The 17,770-nt window shown below is 28.5% G+C and overlaps 1 protein-coding gene across 1 annotated transcript in view; it reads left to right on the forward strand.

Moving 5' to 3' along the window:
* Window positions 1-17,061, forward strand: part of LOC113296364 — a 92,639-nt gene extending 75,578 nt beyond the window's left edge. The window contains exons 9-10 of the mRNA XM_026544672.1: window positions 14,167-14,231; window positions 16,812-17,061. Coding sequence (XP_026400457.1) covers window positions 14,167-14,231; window positions 16,812-17,061 — 315 coding nt within the window. The remainder of the gene's footprint in view (window positions 1-14,166; window positions 14,232-16,811) is intronic.
* Window positions 17,062-17,770: the final 709 nt, after the last annotated feature.

Below are 17,770 nucleotides of genomic sequence, written 5' to 3' on the forward strand. Positions count from 1 at the left end.
TCTTTCAATTTGATTCAAGTAGATGAAATTTGTTAGAATTTGGATTAGTTATGGCTGGTCTTTCATTCTTCTTCTTTAGAGAAATTTTACTTCCTTCATGTTTCTTGAATCAACGTACATAGAAATGCAATTTTTACTAGACGTAATGCCTTAGAAAATATTATTTGTGATTACAATACATTTTTGAAACTTTTTCTGTTAAAGATGAGTTTATCTAGTTTACAATTTAGTTTCAGAAATCAATTTCAGACTTATAACGAAGTTTGTAGACTTTTTTGAGTTAACGTATATAAAATTCAACATTTTGATGAACTCTTTCTTTTTGTGTTGAATTTGTCTTTCTATTTGATTCAAGATAGATGAAATTTGTTAGGACTTGGATTAGTCTTGCTTGCTCTTTCGTCCTTCTTCTATTGTGAAAATTGCCTTCCTTCATATTTTCTTGAATCAACGTACATAGAAATGGAATTTTTACTAGACGTACTGCTTTAGAACATATTAATTGTGATTACAATAAATTTTTCAAACTTTTTCTGTTAAACATGAGTTTATCTAGTTTACAATTTAGTCTAAGGAATCAACTTCCGACTTATTACGAAGTGTGTAGACTTTTTTGAGTTAACGTATAAAAAATCAACATTTTTATGAACTCTTTATTTTTGTATTGGATTTGTCTTTCAAGTTGATTCAAATAGATGAAATTTGTTAGAATTTGGATTAGTTATGGCTGCTCTTTCATTCTTCTTCCATTGTGAAATTTGACTTCCTTCATATTTTCTTGAATCAACGTACATAGAAATGCAATTTTTACTAGACATAATGCCTTAGAACATATTATTTGTGATTACAATACATTTTTGAAACTTTTTCTGTTAAAGATGAGTTTATCTAGTTTACAATTTAGTCTCGGAAATCCATTTCCGACTTATAAAGAAGTGTGTAGACTTTTTTAAGTTAACGTATATAAAACTCAACATTTTTATGAACTCTTTCTTCTTGTGTTAGCTTTGTCTTTCTATTTGATTCAAGATAGATGAAATTTGTTAGGATTTGGATTAGTTTTGCTTGCTCTTTGGTCCTTCTTCTATTGTGAAATTTGACTTCCCTCATATATTCATGAATCAACATACATAGAAATGTAATTTTTACTAGACGTACTTCCTTAGAACATATTAATTGTGATTACAATACATTTTTCAAACTTTTTATGTTAAAGATGAGTTTATCTAGTTTACAATTTAGTCTCAGAAATCAACTTCCGACTTATAACGAAGCGTGTAGACTTTTTTGAGTTAGCGTATAAAAAATTCAACATTTTGATGAACTCTTTCTTTTTGTGTTGAATTTGTCTTTCTATTTGATTCAAGATAGATGAAATTTGTTAGGATTTGGATTAGTTCTTCTTGATCTTTTATCCTTATTCTATTGTGAAATTTGCCTTCCTTCATATTCAACGTACATAGAAATGCAATTTTTACTAGAAGTAATGCTTTAGAATATATTAATTGTGATTACAATACATTTTTCAAACTTTTTCTGTTAAAGATGAGTTTATCTAGTTTACAATTTAGTCTCAGAAATCAACTTCCGACTTATAACGAAGCGTGTAGACTTTTTTGATTTAGCGTTTAAAAAGTCTACATTTTTATGAACTCTTTATTTTTATATTGGCTTTGTCTTTCAATTTGATTCAAATAGATGAAATTTGTTAGAATTTGGATTAGTTATGGCTGGTCTTTCATTCTTCTTCTTTTGTGAAATTTGACTTCCTTCATATTTTCTTGAATCAACGTACATAGAAATGCAATTTTTACTTGACGTATTGCCTTAGAACATATTAATTGTAATCACAATACATGTTTCAAACTTTTTCTATTAAAGATAAGTTTATCTAGTTTACCATTTAGTCTAAGAAATCAATTTCCGACTTATAACGAAGTGTGTAGACTTTTTTTGAGTTAACGTATATAAAATTCAACCTTTTTATGAACTCTTTCTTTTTGTGTTGGCTTTGTCTTTCTATTTGATTGAAGATAGATGAAATTTGTTAGGATTTGGATTAGTTCTTCTTGGTCTTTCATCCTTCTTCTATTGTGAAATTTAATAATTTCGTATTTTCTTGAATCAACTTACATAGAAATGCAATTTTTACTGTAGGTATTGCCTTAGAACATATTATTTGTGATTAGAATACATTTTTCAAACTTTTTATGTTAAAGATGAGTTTATCTAGTTTACAATTTAGTCTCATAAATCAATTTCTGACTTATAACGAAGTGTGTAGACTTTTTTGAGTTAACGCATATAAAATTCAACATTTTTATGAACTCTTTCTTTTTGTGTTGGCTTTGCCTTTCTATTTGATTCAAGATATATCAAATTTTTTAGGAGTTGGATTAGTTCTGCATGGTCTTTCATCCTTCTTCTATTGTGAAATTTGCCTTCCTTCATATTTTCTTGAATCAACGTACATATAAATGCAATTTTTACTAGACGTATTCCCTTAGAACATATTAATTGTAATCACAATACATTTTTCAAACTTTTTTTTTATTAAAGATGAGTTTATCTAGTTTACCATTTAGTCTAAGAAATCAATTTCCAACTTATATCTAAGTGTGTAGACTTTTTTGAGTTAACGTATATAAAATTCAACATTTTTATGAACTCTTTCTTTTTGTGTTGGCTTTGCCTTTCTATTTGATTCAAGATAGATGAAATTTGTTAGGATTTGGATTAGTTTTGCTTGCTCTTTCGTCCTTCTTCTATTTTGAAATTTGACTTCCTTCATATTTTCATGAATCAACGTACATAGAAATGCAATTTTTACTAGACGTAATGCCTTAGAACATATTATTTGTGATTACAATACATTTTTCAAATTTTTTTTGTTAAAGATGAGTTTATCTAGTTTACAATTTAGTCTCAGAAATCAATTTCGGACTTATAACGAAGTGTGTAGACTTTTTTTAGTTAACGTATATAAAATTCAACATTTTTATGAACTCTTTCTTTTTCTGTGATGGTTTTGTCTTTCTATTTGATTCAAGATAGATGAAATTTGTTAGGATTTGGATTAGGTCTTCTTGGTCTTTCATCCTTCTTCTATTGTGAAATTTTCATAATTTCGTATTTTCTTGAATAAACGTACATAGAAATGCAACTTTTACTATAAGTATTGCCTTAGAACATATTATTTGTGATTACAGTACATTTTTCAAACTTTTTATGTTAAAGATGATTTTATCTAGTTTACAATTTAGTCTCAGAAATCAATTTTCGACTTATAACGAAGTTTGTAGACTTATTTGAGTTAACGTATATAAACTTCAACATTTTTATGAACTCTTTCTTTTTGTGTTGGCCTTTCTATTTGATTCAAGATAGATGAAATTTGTTAGGATTTGGATTAGTTTTGCTTGCTCTTTCGTCCTTCTTCTATTGAGAAATTTGACTTCCTTCATATATTCTTGAATCAACATACATAAAAATGCAATTTTTACTAGACGTACTGCTTTGGAATATATTAATTGTGATTACAATACATTTTTCAAACTTTTTCTGTTAAAGATGAGTTTATCTATTTTACAATTTAGTCTCAGAAATCAACTTCGGACTTATAACGAAGTGTATAGACTTTTTTGAGTTAACGTATATAAAATTAAACATTTTTATGAACTCTTTCGTTTTCTGTGATGGTTTTGTCTTTCTATTTGATTCAAGATAGATGAAATTTGTTAGGATTTGGATTAGTTCTTCTTGGTCTTTCATCCTTCTTCTATTGTGAAATTTAATAATTTCGTATTTTCTTGAATGAAGTTACATAGAAATGCAATTTTTACTGTAGGTATTTCCTTAGAACATATTATTTGTGATTACAATACATTTTTCAAACTTTTTATGTTAAAGATGAGTTTATCTAGTTTACAATTTAGTTTCAGAAATCAATTTCCGACTTATAACGAAGTGCGTAGACTTTTTTTAGTTAACGCATATAAAATTCAACATTTTTATGAACTTTTTCTTTTTGTATTGGCTTTGTCTTTCTGTTTGATTCAAGATAGATGAAATTTTTTAGGATTTGGATTAGTTCTGCATGGTCTTTCATCCTTCTTCTATTGTGAAATTTGCCTTCCTTCATATTTTCTTGAATCAACGTACATATAAATGCAATTTTTACTAGACGTATTCCCTTAGAACATATTAATTGTAATCAAAATACATTTTTCAAACTTTTTTTTTATTAAAGATGAGTTTATCTAGCTTACCATTTAGTCTCAGAAATCAATTTCCGACTTATAACGAAGTGTGTAGACTTTTTTGAGTTAACGTATATAAAACTCAACATTTTTATGAACTCTTTCTTTTTGTGTTAGCTTTGCCTTTCTATTTGATTCAAGATAGATGAAATTTGATAGGATTTGGGTTAGTTTTGCTTGATCTTTCGTCCTTCTTCTATTGTGGAATTTGACTTCCTTCATATATTCTTGAATCAACATACATAGAAATGCAATTTTTATTAGACGTACTGCTTTAGAATATATTAATTGTGATTACAATACATTTTTCAAACTTTTTCTGTTAAAGATGAGTTTATCTAGTTTACAATTTAGTCTCAGAAATCAACTTCCGACTTATAACGAAGTGTGTAGACTTTTTTGATTTAACGTATAAAAAATCAACATTTTTATGAAGTCTTTATTTTTGTATTGGATTTGTCTTTCAATTTGATTCAAATAAAAGAAATTTGTTAGAATTTGGATTAGTTATGGCTGGTCTTTCATTCTTTTTCTATTGTGAAATTTGACTTCCTTCATATTTTCTTGAATCAACGTACATAGAAATGCAATTTTTACTAGACGTAATGCCTTAGAACATATTATTTGTGATTACAATACATTTTTCAAACTTTTTCTGTTAAAGATGAGTTTATCTAGTTTACAATTTAGTCTCAGAAATCAATTTCGGACTTATACGAAGTGTGTAGACTCTTTGAGTTAACGTATATAAAATCAACATTTTATGAACTCTTTCTTTTTCTGTGATGGTTTGTCTTTCTATTTGATTCAAGATAGATGAAATTTGTTAGGATTTGGATTAGTTCTTCTTGGTCTTTAATCCTTCTTCTATTGTGAAATTTTCATAATTTCGTATTTTCTTGAATAAACGTACATAGAAATGCAACTTTTACTATAAGTATTGCCTTAGAACATATTATTTGTGATTACAGTACATTTTTCAAACTTTTTATGTTAAATATGATTTTATCTAGTTTACAATTTAGTCTCAGAAATCAATTTTCGACTTATAACGAAGTTTGTAGACTTATTTGAGTTAACGTATATAAACTTCAACATTTTTATGAACTCTTTCTTTTTGTGTTGGCCTTTCTATTTGATTCAAGATAGATGAAATTTGTTAGGATTTGGATTAGTTTTGCTTGCTCTTTCGTCCTTCTTCTATTGAGAAATTTGACTTCCTTCATATATTCTTGAATCAACATACATAAAAATGCAATTTTTACTAGACGTACTGCTTTGGAATATATTAATTGTGATTACAATACATTTTTCAAACTTTTTCTGTTAAAGATGAGTTTATCTATTTTACAATTTAGTCTCAGAAATCAACTTCGGACTTATAACGAAGTGTATAGACTTTTTTGAGTTAACGTATATAAAATTAAACATTTTTATGAACTCTTTCGTTTTCTGTGATGGTTTTGTCTTTCTATTTGATTCAAGATAGATGAAATTTGTTAGGATTTGGATTAGTTCTTCTTGGTCTTTCATCCTTCTTCTATTGTGAAATTTAATAATTTCGTATTTTCTTGAATGAAGTTACATAGAAATGCAATTTTTACTGTAGGTATTTCCTTAGAACATATTATTTGTGATTACAATACATTTTTCAAACTTTTTATGTTAAAGATGAGTTTATCTAGTTTACAATTTAGTCTCAGAAATCAATTTCCGACTTATAACGAAGTGCGTAGACTTTTTTAGTTAACGTATATAAAATTCAACATTTTATGAACTCTTTCTTTGTGTATTGGCTTTGTCTTTCTTTGATTCAAGATAGATGAAATTTTTAGGATTTGGATTAGTTCTGCATGGTCTTTCATCCTTCTTCTATTGTGAAATTTGCCTTCCTTCATATTTTCTTGAATCAACGTACATATAAATGCAATTTTTACTAGACGTATTCCCTTAGAACATATTAATTGTAATACAATACATTTTTCAAACTTTTTTTTATTAAAGATGAGTTTATCTAGCTTACATTTAGTCTCAGAAATCAATTTCCGACTTATAACGAAGTGTGTAGACTTTTTTGAGTTAACGTATATAAAACTCAACATTTTTATGAACTCTTTCTTTTTGTGTTAGCTTTGCCTTCTATTTGATTCAAGATAGATGAAATTTGATAGGATTTGGTTAGTTTTGCTTGCTCTTTCGTCCTTCTTCTATTGTGAATTTGACTTCCTTCATATTCTTGAATCAACATACATAGAAATGCAATTTTATTAGACGTACTGCTTAGAAATATTAATTGTGATTACAATACATTTTTCAAACTTTTTCTGTTAAAGATGAGTTTATCTAGTTTACAATTTAGTCTCAGAAATCAACTTCCGACTTATAACGAAGTGTGTAGACTTTTTTGATTTAACGTATAAAAAATCAACATTTTTATGAAGTCTTTATTTTTGTATTGGATTTGTCTTTCAATTTGATTCAAATAAAAGAAATTTGTTAGAATTTGGATTAGTTATGGCTGGTCTTTCATTCTTCTTCTATTGTGAAATTTGACTTCCTTCATATTTTCTTGAATCAACGTACATAGAAATGCAATTTTTACTAGACGTAATGCCTTAGAACATATTATTTGTGATTACAATACATTTTTCAAACTTTTTCTGTTAAAGATGAGTTTATCAAGTTTACAATTTAGTCTCAGAAATCAATTTCGGACTTATAACGAAGTGTGTAGACTTTTTTGAGTTAACCTATTCAAAATTCAACATTTTTATGAACTCTTTCTTTTTCTGTGATGGTTTTGTGTTTCTATTTGATTCAAGATAGATGAAATTTGTTAGGATTTGGATTAGTTCTTCTTGGTCTTTCATCCTTCTTCTATTGTGAAATTTTCATAATTTCGTATTTTCTTGAATCAACGTAAATAGAAATGCGACTTTTACTATAAGTATTGCCTTAGAACATATTATTTTTTATTACAGTACATTTTTCAAACTTTTTATGTTAAAGATGATTTTATCTAATTTACAATTTAGTCTCAGAAATAAATTTTCGACTTATAACGAAGTTTGAAGACTTATTTTAGTTAACGTATATAAACTTCAACATTTTTATGAACTCTTTCTTTTTGTGTTGGCCTTTCTATTTGATTCAAGATAGATGAAATTTGTTAGGATTTGGATTAGTTTTGCTTGCTCTTTCGTCCTTCTTCTATTGTAAAATTTGACTTCCTTCATATATTCTTGAATCAACATACATAGAAATGAAATTTTCACTAGACATACTGCTTTAGAATATATTAATTGTGATTACAATCCCTTTTGCAAACTTTTTCTGTTAAAGATGAGTTTATCTATTTTACAATTTAGTCTCAGAAATCAATTTCGGACTTATAACGAAGTGTGTAGACTTTTTTGAGTTAACGTATATAAAATTCAACATTTTTATGAACTCTTTCGTTTTCTGTGATGGTTTTGTCTTTCTATTTGATTCAAGATAGATGAAATTTGTTAGGATTTGGATTAGTTATGGCTGGTCTTCCATTCTTCATCTATTGTGAAATTTGACTTCCTTCATATTTTCTTGAATCAACGTACATAGAAATGCAATTTTTACTAGACGTAATGCCTTAGAACATATTATTTGTGATTACAATACATTTTTCAAACTTTTTCTGTTAAAGATGAGTTTATCTAATTTATAATTTAGTCTCAGAAATCAAATTCGGACGAAGTGTGTAGACTTTTTTGAGTTAACGTATATAAAATTCAACATTTTTATGAACTCTTTCTTTTTCTGTGATGGTTTTGTCTTTCTATTTGATTCTAGATAGATGAAATTTGTTAGGATTTGGATTAGTTCTTCTTGGTCTTTCATCCTTCTTCTATTGTGAAATTTTCCTAATTTCGTATTTTCTTGAATCAACGTACATAGAAGTGCAATTTTTACTAGACGTATTGCCTTAGAACATATTATTTGTGATTACAATACATTTTTCAAACTTTTTATGTTAAAGGTGAGTTTATCTAGTTTACTATTTAGTCTCAGAAATCAATTTCCGACTTATAACGAAGTGTGTAGACTTTTTTAAGTTAAAGCATATAAAATTCAACATTTTTATGAACTCTTTGTTTTTGTGTTGGCTTTGTATTTCTATTTGATTCATGATAGATGAAATTTTTTAGGATTTGGATTAGTTCTGCATGGTCTTTCATCCCTCTTCTATTGTGAAATTTGCCTTCTTTCATATTTTCTTGAATCAACGTACATATAAATGCAATTTTTCCTAGAAGTAATGCCTTAGAACATATTATTTATGATTACAATACATTTTTCAAACTTTTTCGGTTAAAGATGAGTTTATCTAGTTTACAATTTAGTCTCAGAAATCAATTTCGGACTTATAACGAAGTGTGTATAGAGTTAACGTATATAAAATTCAACATTTTCATGAACTCTTTCTTTTTGTGTTGGCTTTGTCTTTCTATTTGTTTCAAGATAGATGAAATTTGTTAGGATTTGGATTAGTTCTTCTTGGTCATTCATCCTTCTTCTATTATGAAATTTGCCTTCCTTCATATTTTCTTGAATCAACATACATATAAATGCAATTTTTACTAGACGTATTCCCTTAGAACATATTAATTGTAATCACAATACATTTTTCAAACTTTTTCTATTAAAGATGAGTTTATCTAGTTCACCATTTAGTCTAAGAAATCAATTTCCGACTTATAACGAAGTGTGTAGACTTTTTTCAGTTAACGTATATAAAATTCAACATTTTTATGAACTCTTTCTTTTTGTGTTGCCTTTGCCTTTCAATTTGATTCAAGATAGATGAAATTGTTAGGATTTGGATTAGTTTTGCTTGTTCTTTCGTCCTTCTTATATTGTGAAATTTGACTTCCTTCATATATTCTTGAATCAACGTACATAGAAATGCAATTTTTACTAGACGTACTGCTTTAGAACATATTAATTGTGATTACAATACATTTTTCAAACTTTTTCTGTTAAACACGAGTTTGTCTAGTTTACAATCTAGTCTCAGAAATCAACTTCCGACTTATAACGAAGTGTGTAGACTTTTTTGAGTTAACGTATAAAAAATCAACATTTTTATGAACTCTTTATTTTTGTATTGGCTTTGTTTTTCAATTTGATTCAAATAAATGAAATTTGTTAGAATTTGGATTAGTTATGGATGGTCTTTCATTCATCTTCTATTTTGAAATTTGACTTCCTTCATATTTTCTTGAATCAACGTACATAGAAATGCAATTTTTACTAGACGTAATGCCTTAGAACATATTATTTGTGATTACAATACATTTTTCAAACTTTTTCTGTTAAAGATGAATTTATCTAGTTTACAATTTAGTCTTAGAAATCAATTTCGGATTTATAACGAAGTGTGTATAGAGTTAACGTATATAAAATTCAACATTTTTATGAACTCTTTCTTTTATGTGATGGTTTTTTCTTTCAATTTGATTCTAGATATATGAAATTTGTTAGGATTTGGATTAGTTCTTCTTGGTCTTTCATCCTTCTTCTATTGTGAAATTTTCCTAATTTCGTATTTTCTTGAATCAACGTACATAGAAATGCAATTTTTACTAGACGTATTTCCTTAGAACATATTATTTGTGATTACAATACATTTTTCAAACTTTTTATGTTAAAGGTGAGTTTGTCTAGTTTACTATTTAGTCTCAGAAATCAATTTCCGACTTATAACGAAGTGTGTAGACTTTTTTGAGTTAACGCATATAAAATTCAACATTTTTATGAACTCTTTCTTTTTGTGTTGGCTTTGTCTTTCTATTTGATTCAAGATAGATGAAATTTTTTAGGATTTGGATTAGTTATGCATGGTCTTTCATCCCTCTTCTATTGTGAAATTTGCCTTCATTCATATTTTCTTGAATCAACGTACATATAAAACAATTTTTACTAGACCTAATGCCTTAGAACATATTATTTGTGATTAAAATACATTTTTCAAACTTTTTCTGTTAAAGATGAATTTATTTAGTTTACAATTTAGTCTCGGAAATCAATTTCGGATTTATAACGAAGTGTGTATAGAGTTAACGTATATAAAATTCAACATTTTTATGAACTCTTTCTTTTTTTGTTGGCTTTGACTTTCTATTTGATTCAAGATAGATGAAATTTGTTAGGATTTGGATTAGTTTTGCTTGCTCTTTCGTCCTTCTTATATTGTGAAATTTGACTTCCTTCATATATTCTTGAATTAACGTACATAGAAATGAAATTTTTATTAGACGTACTACTTTAGAACATATTAATTGTGATTACAATACATTATTCAAACTTTTTCTTTTAAACATGAGTTTATCTAGTTTACAATTTAGTCTCAGAAATCAACTTCCGACTTATAACGAAGTGTGTAGACTTTTTTGAGTTAACGTATAAAAAATCAACATTTTTATAAACTCTTTATTTTTGTATTGGCTTTGTCTTTCAATTTGATTCAAATAAATAAAATTTTTTAGAATTTGGATTAGTGATGCCTGGTCTTTCATTCTTCTTCTATTGTGAAATTTGACTTCCTTCATATTTTCTTGAATCAACGTACATAGAAATGCAATTTTTACTAGATGTAATGCCTTAGAACATATTATTTGTGATTACAATACATTTTTCAAACTTTTTATGTTAAAGATGATTTTATCTAGTTTACAATTTAGTCAGAAATCAATTTCGGACTTATAACGAAGTGTGTAGACTTTTTTGAGTTAACGTATATAAAATTCAACATTTTTATGATGTTTTTGTTTTTCTATTTGATTCAAGATAGATGAAATTTTTTTGGATTTGGATTAGTTCTTCTTGGTCTTTCATCCTTCTTCTATTGTGAAATTTTCCTAATTTCGTATTTTCTTGAATCAACGTACATAGAAATGCAATTTTTACTAGACATATTGCCTTAGAACATATTATTTGTGATTACAATACATTTTTCAAACTTTTTATGTTAAAGAGGAGTTTATCTAGTTTACAATTTAGTCTCAGAAATAAATTTCCGACTTATAACGAATGTGTCGACTTTTTTGAGTTAACGTATATAAACTTCAACATTTTTATGAACTCTTTCTTTTTGTGTTGGCCTTTCTATTTGATTCAAGATAGATGAAATTTGTTAGGATTTGGATTAGTTTTGCTTGCTCTTTCGTCCTTCTTCTATTGTGAAATTTGACTTCCTTCATATATTCTTGAATCAACATACATAGAAATGCAATTTTTACTAGACGTACTGCTTTAGAATATGTTAATTGTGATTACAATACATTTTTCAAACTTTTTCTATTAAAGATGAGTTTATCTAGTTTACAATTTAGTCTCATAAATCAACTTCCGACTTATAACGAAGTGTGTAGACTTTTTTGAGTTAACGTATAAAAAATCAACATTTTTATGAACTCTTTATTTTTGTATTGGCTTTGTCTTTAAATTTGATTCAAATAAATGAAATTTGTTAGAATTTGGATTAGTTATGGCTGGTCTTTCATTCTTCTTCTATTGTGAAATTTGACTTCCTTCATATTTTCTTGAATCAACGTATATAGAAATGCAATTTTTACTAGACGTAATGCCTTATAACATATTATTTGTGATTACAAGAAATTTTTCAAACTTTTTCTGTTAAAGATGATTTTATCTAGTTTACAATTTAGTCAGAAATCAATTTCGGACTTATAACGAAGTGTGTAGACTTTTTTGAGTTAACATTTATAAAATTCAACATTTTTATGTGATGGTTTTGTCTTTCTATTTGATTCAAGATAGATGAAATTTGTTTGGATTTGGATTAGTTCTTCTTGGTCTTTCATCCTTCTACTATTGTGAAATTTTTCTAATTTCCTATTTTCTGGAATCAACATACATAGAAATGCAATTTTTACTATAGGTATTGCCTTATAACATATTATTTGTGATTACAATACATTTTTCAAACTTTTTATGTTAAAGATGAGTTTATCTAGTTTACAATTTACTCTCAGAAATCAATGTTTGACTTATAACGAAGTGTGTAGACTTTTTTGAGTTAACGTATATAAAATTCAACATTTTTATGAACTCTTTCTTTTTTGTTGGCTTTTTCTTTTATTTGATTCAAGATAGATGAAATTTGTTAGGATTTGCATTAGTTCTGCTTGGTCTTTCGTCCTTCTTCTATTGTGAAATTTGACTTCCTTCATATATTCTTGAATCAACATACATAGAAATGCAATTTTTACTAGACGTACTGCCTTAGAACATATTAATTGTGATTACAATACATTTTTCAAACTTGATATGTTAAAGATTAGTTTATCTAGTTTACAATTTATTCTCAGAAATAAACTTCCGACTTATAACGAAGTGTGTAGACTTGTTTGAGTTAACGTATATAAAATCAACATTTTCATGAGCTCTTTATTTGTGTATTGGCTTTGTCTTTCAATTTGATTCAAATAGATGAAATTTGTTAGAATTTGGATTAGTTCTGGCTGGTCTTTCATCCTTCTTCTATTGTGAAATTTGACTTCCTTCATATTTACTTGAATCAACGTACATAGAAATGCAATTTTTACTAGACGTAATGCCTTAGAACATATTATTTGTGATTACAATAAAATTTTAAAACTTTTTCTGTTAAAGATGGGTTTATCTAGTTTACAATTTAGTTTCAGAAATCAATTTCAGACTTATAACGAAGTCTGTAGACTTTTTTGAGTTAACGTATATAAAATTCAACATTTTCATGAACTCTTTCTTTTTGTGTTGGATTTGTCTTTCTCTTTGATTCAAGATAGATGAAATTTGTTAAGATTTGGATTAGTTCTTCTTGGTCTTTCATCCTTATTCTATTGTGAAATTAGCCTTCCTTCATATTTTCTGGAATCAACGTACATAGAAATACAATTTTTACTAGACGTAATGCTTTAGAACATATTATTTGTAATTACAATACATTTTTCAAACTTTTTCTATTAAAGATGAGTTTATCTAGTTTAAGATTTAGTCTCAGAAATCAATTTCTTCAAGGATTTGGATGCCGGACATCAAAGGAAACTTCACTGTTAGCTCAGCTAAAGAGTTAATTCGTCAAAAATATAACATGTTTGCAGGCGCGAATCTTTTATGGAGGAAGGAAGTTCACCCTACCTTAGCTGCCCAGAACTAGATATTTCTTCGTGGTGCTTGCGCTACTTACGACATTATCCAAAACAGGTTTAAGATTCAACTTGCCGACTGTTGCAGCATGTGTGGTGTGGCAGATGAAACGCTTGAGCATGTTCTATTCCATTGCACCTTTGCTGGCCGGGCGTGGAATTGGATTGTTGATATCTTTGATTTAATTCCTAATGCTAACCTTGTAGTGTCTTGCAAAGCAGCTAAAGGGAGGAGCACAATGATACATGACCCGTGGCTTATTGTTAATCTCGTCATAAGATCAGAACTGTGGGATGTGCGTAATAAAGCTGTGTTTCAACATCAACAACCCAACTGGAGTATTTTCTTCAAGCGTGTGTTGAAATTGATCCAAGAGTTTGTTGTTCGGCTCAAAGGCTTCATGTGAAACAATGCTGAGGATGTAATAATTCTTGATTATTTCCGTGTTAATCATAGAAGGGTGAAATTTCTTCAACCAACTGAATGTTTTTGGGAACCTCCGGAGGAGAATGAGATTCAACTTTGTTGTGATGGGGCGGCGAGAGGGAATCCTGGTGTTGCGGGAGCTGGTGTGGTGGAAAGAAATGCGCGTTGTTTAGTTCTTGGTGCTATGTCTATCGGCCTGGGAGTTACAACTAATTATTTGGCAGAATTTTATGGTATTTTGGTGGGTATGGAATGGGCTGTAAGATGGGGAGTTAGGTGAATTTGCATTCAGTCTGATTCTTATAGTGTTATTGAAGCTTTTAAGAGCACCAATATTGCTTTGTTTGCTAAGCAAAGGTGGGTAGCAGTTTGTAGAAACTATGATACAAGAAGGTTTATTCATACCTATAGGGAGGCGAACTTCTCTGCCGATGCTATGGATAAACGGGGATGTCTTATCAATACTAGAAAGGTTTACATTATGATGGAAGACCTGATTTTTTTATTTCAGTTGAATATCCAAATGTTTATTATTATAGATTCAAGTAGTTTACAAGTTTTTGGGGTTGCTGTGACCTCTTTTCTTGTGAACTCTTCTTTGTAAATTTGTTATCTATTAATACAATTTTTGACTTATCCAAAAAAAAAATCAGAAATCAATTTCTGACTTATAACGAAGTGTGCAGACTTTTTTGCGTTAACGTATATAAAATTCAACATTTTTATGAACTCTTTCTTTTTGTGTTGGCTTTGTCTTTATATTTGATTCAAGATAGATGAAATTTGTTAGGATTTGGATTAGTTCTGGTTGGTCTTTCGTCCTTCTTCTATTGTGAAATTTGACTTCATATATTCTTGAATCAACGTACATAGAAATGCAATTTTTACTAGAGGTTATTCCTTATAACATATTAATTGTAAATATAATATATTTTTCAAACTTTTTGTGTTAAAGATGAGGTTATCTAGTTTACAGTTTAGTCTCAGAAATTAATTTCCGACTTATAACGAAGTGTGTATACTATTTTGAGTTAACGTATTTTAAATTCAACATTTTTATGAACTCTTTCTTTTTGTGTTGGCTTTGTCTTTCTATTTGATTCAATATAGATGAAATTTGTTAAGATTTGGATTAGTTCTTCTTGGGCTTTCATCCTTCTTCTATTGTGAAATTTTCCTTCCTTCATATTTTCTTGAATCAACGTACACAGAAAGCCAATTTTTACTAGACGTATTATCCTTAGAATATATTATTTTTGATTACAATACATTTTTTAAACTTTTTCTGTTAAAGATGAGTTTATCTAGTTTACAATTTAGTCTCTGAAACCAATTTCCGACTTATAACGAAGTCTGTAGACTTTTTTGAGTTAACGTATATAAAATTCAACATTTTTATGAACTCTTTCTTTTTTGTTGGCTTTGTCTTTTATTTGATTCAAGATAGATGAAATTTGTTAGGATTTGCATTAGTTCTGCTTGGTCTTTCGTCCTTCTTCTATTGTGAAATTTGACTTCCTTCATATATTCTTGAATCAACATACATAGAAATGCAATTTTTACTAGACGTACTGCCTTAGAACATATTAATTGTGATTACAATACATTTTTCAAACTTTATATGTTAAAGATTAGTTTATCTAGTTTACAATTTATTCTCAGAAATAAACTTCCGACTTATAACGAAGTGTGTAGACTTGTTTGAGTTAACGTATATAAAATCAACATTTTTATGAACTCTTTATTTGTGTATTGGCTTTGTCTTTCAATTTGATTCAAATAGATGAAATTTGTTAGAATTTGGATTAGTTCTGGCTGGTCTTTCATCCTTCTTCTATTGTGAAATTTGACTTCCTTCATATTTACTTGAATCAACGTACATAGAAATGCAATTTTTACTAGACGTAATGCCTTAGAACATATTATTTGTGATTACAATAAAATTTTCAAACTTTTTCTGTTAAAGATGAGTTTATCTAGTTTACAATTTAGTTTCAGAAATCAATTTCAGACTTATAACGAAGTCTGTAGACTTTTTTGAGTTAACGTATATAAAATTCAACATTTTCATGAACTATTTCTTTTTGTGTTGGATTTGTCTTTCTATTTGATTCAAGATAGATGAAATTTGTTAAGATTTGGATTAGTTCTTCTTGGTCTTTCATCCTTATTCTATTGTGAAATTAGCCTTCCTTCATATTTTCTTGAATCAACGTACATAGAAATACAATTTTTACTAGACGTAATGCTTTAGAACATATTATTTGTAATTACAATACATTTTTCAAACTTTTTCTATTAAAGATGAGTTTATCTAGTTTACGATTTAGTTTCAGAAATCAATTTCTTCAAGGATTTGGATGCCGGACATCAAAGGAAACTTCACTGTTAGCTCAGCTAAAGAGTTAATTCGTCAGAAATATAACATGTTTGCAGGCGCGAATCTTTTATGGAGGAAGGAAGTTCACCCTACCTTAGCTGCCCAGAACTAGAAATTTCTTCGTGGTGCTTGCGCTACTTACGACATTATCCAAAACAGGTTTAAGATTCAACTTGCCGACTGTTGCAGCATGTGTGGTGTGGCAGATGAAACGCTTGAGCATGTTCTATTCCATTGCACCTTTGCTGGCCGGGCGTGGAATTGGATTGTTGATATCTTTGATTTATTCCTAATGCTAACCTTGTAGTGTCTTGCAAAGCAGCTAAAGGGAGGAGCACAATGATACATAACCCGTGGCTTATTGTTAATCTCGTCATAAGATCAGAACTGTGGGATGTGCGTAATAAGGCTGTGTTTCAACATCAACAACCCAACTGGAGTATTTTCTTCAAGCGTGTGTTGAAATTGATCCAAGAGTTTGTTGTTCGGCTCAAAGGCTTCATGTGAAACAATGTTGAGGATGTAATAATTCTTGATTATTTCTGTGTTAATCATAGAAGGGTGAAATTTCTTCAACCAACTGAATGTTTTTGGGAACCTCCGGAGGAGAATGAGATTCAACTTTGTTGTGATGGGGCGGCGAGAGGGAATCCTGGTGTTGCGGGAGCTGGTGTGGTGGCAAGAAATGCCCGTTGTTTAGTTCTTGGTGCTATGTCTATCGGCCTGGGAGTTACAACTAATTATTTGGCAGAATTTTATGGTATTTTGGTGGGTATGGAATGGGCTGTAAGATGGGGAGTTAGGTGAATTTGCATTCAGTCTGATTCTTATAGTGTTATTGAAGCTTTTAAGAGCACCAATATTGCTTGGTTTGCTAAGCAAAGGTGGGTAGCAGTTTGTAGAAACTATGATACAAGAAGGTTTATTCATACCTATAGGGAGGCGAACTTCTCTGCCGATGCTATGGATAAACGGGGATGTCTTATCAATACTAGGAAGGTTTACATTATGATGGAAGACCTGATTTTTTAGTTCAGTTGAATATCCAAATGTTGCTTATTATAGATTCAAGTAGTTTACAAGTTTTTGGGGTTGCTGTAACCTCTTTTCTTGTGAACTCTTCTTTGTAAATTTGTTATCTATTAATACAATTTTTGACTTATCCAAAAAAAAAATCAGAAATCAATTTCTGACTTATAACGAAGTGTGCAGACTTTTTTGAGTTAACGTATATAAAATTCAACATTTTTATGAACTCTTTCTTTTTGTGTTGGCTTTGTCTTTTTATTTGATTCAAGATAGATGAAATTTGTTAGGATTTGGATTAGTTCTGCTTGGTCTTTCGTCCTTCTTCTATTGTGAAATTTGACTTCATATATTCTTGAATCAACGTACATAGAAATGCAATTTTTACTAGAGGTATTTCCTTATAACATATTAATTATAAATATAATACATTTTTCAAACTTTTTGTGTTAAAGATGAGGTTATCTAGTTTACAATTTAGTCTCAGAAA

Source organism: Papaver somniferum, chromosome 7 (genome assembly GCF_003573695.1).
Source record: "Papaver somniferum cultivar HN1 chromosome 7, ASM357369v1, whole genome shotgun sequence".
Taxonomy (NCBI): domain Eukaryota; kingdom Viridiplantae; phylum Streptophyta; class Magnoliopsida; order Ranunculales; family Papaveraceae; genus Papaver; species Papaver somniferum.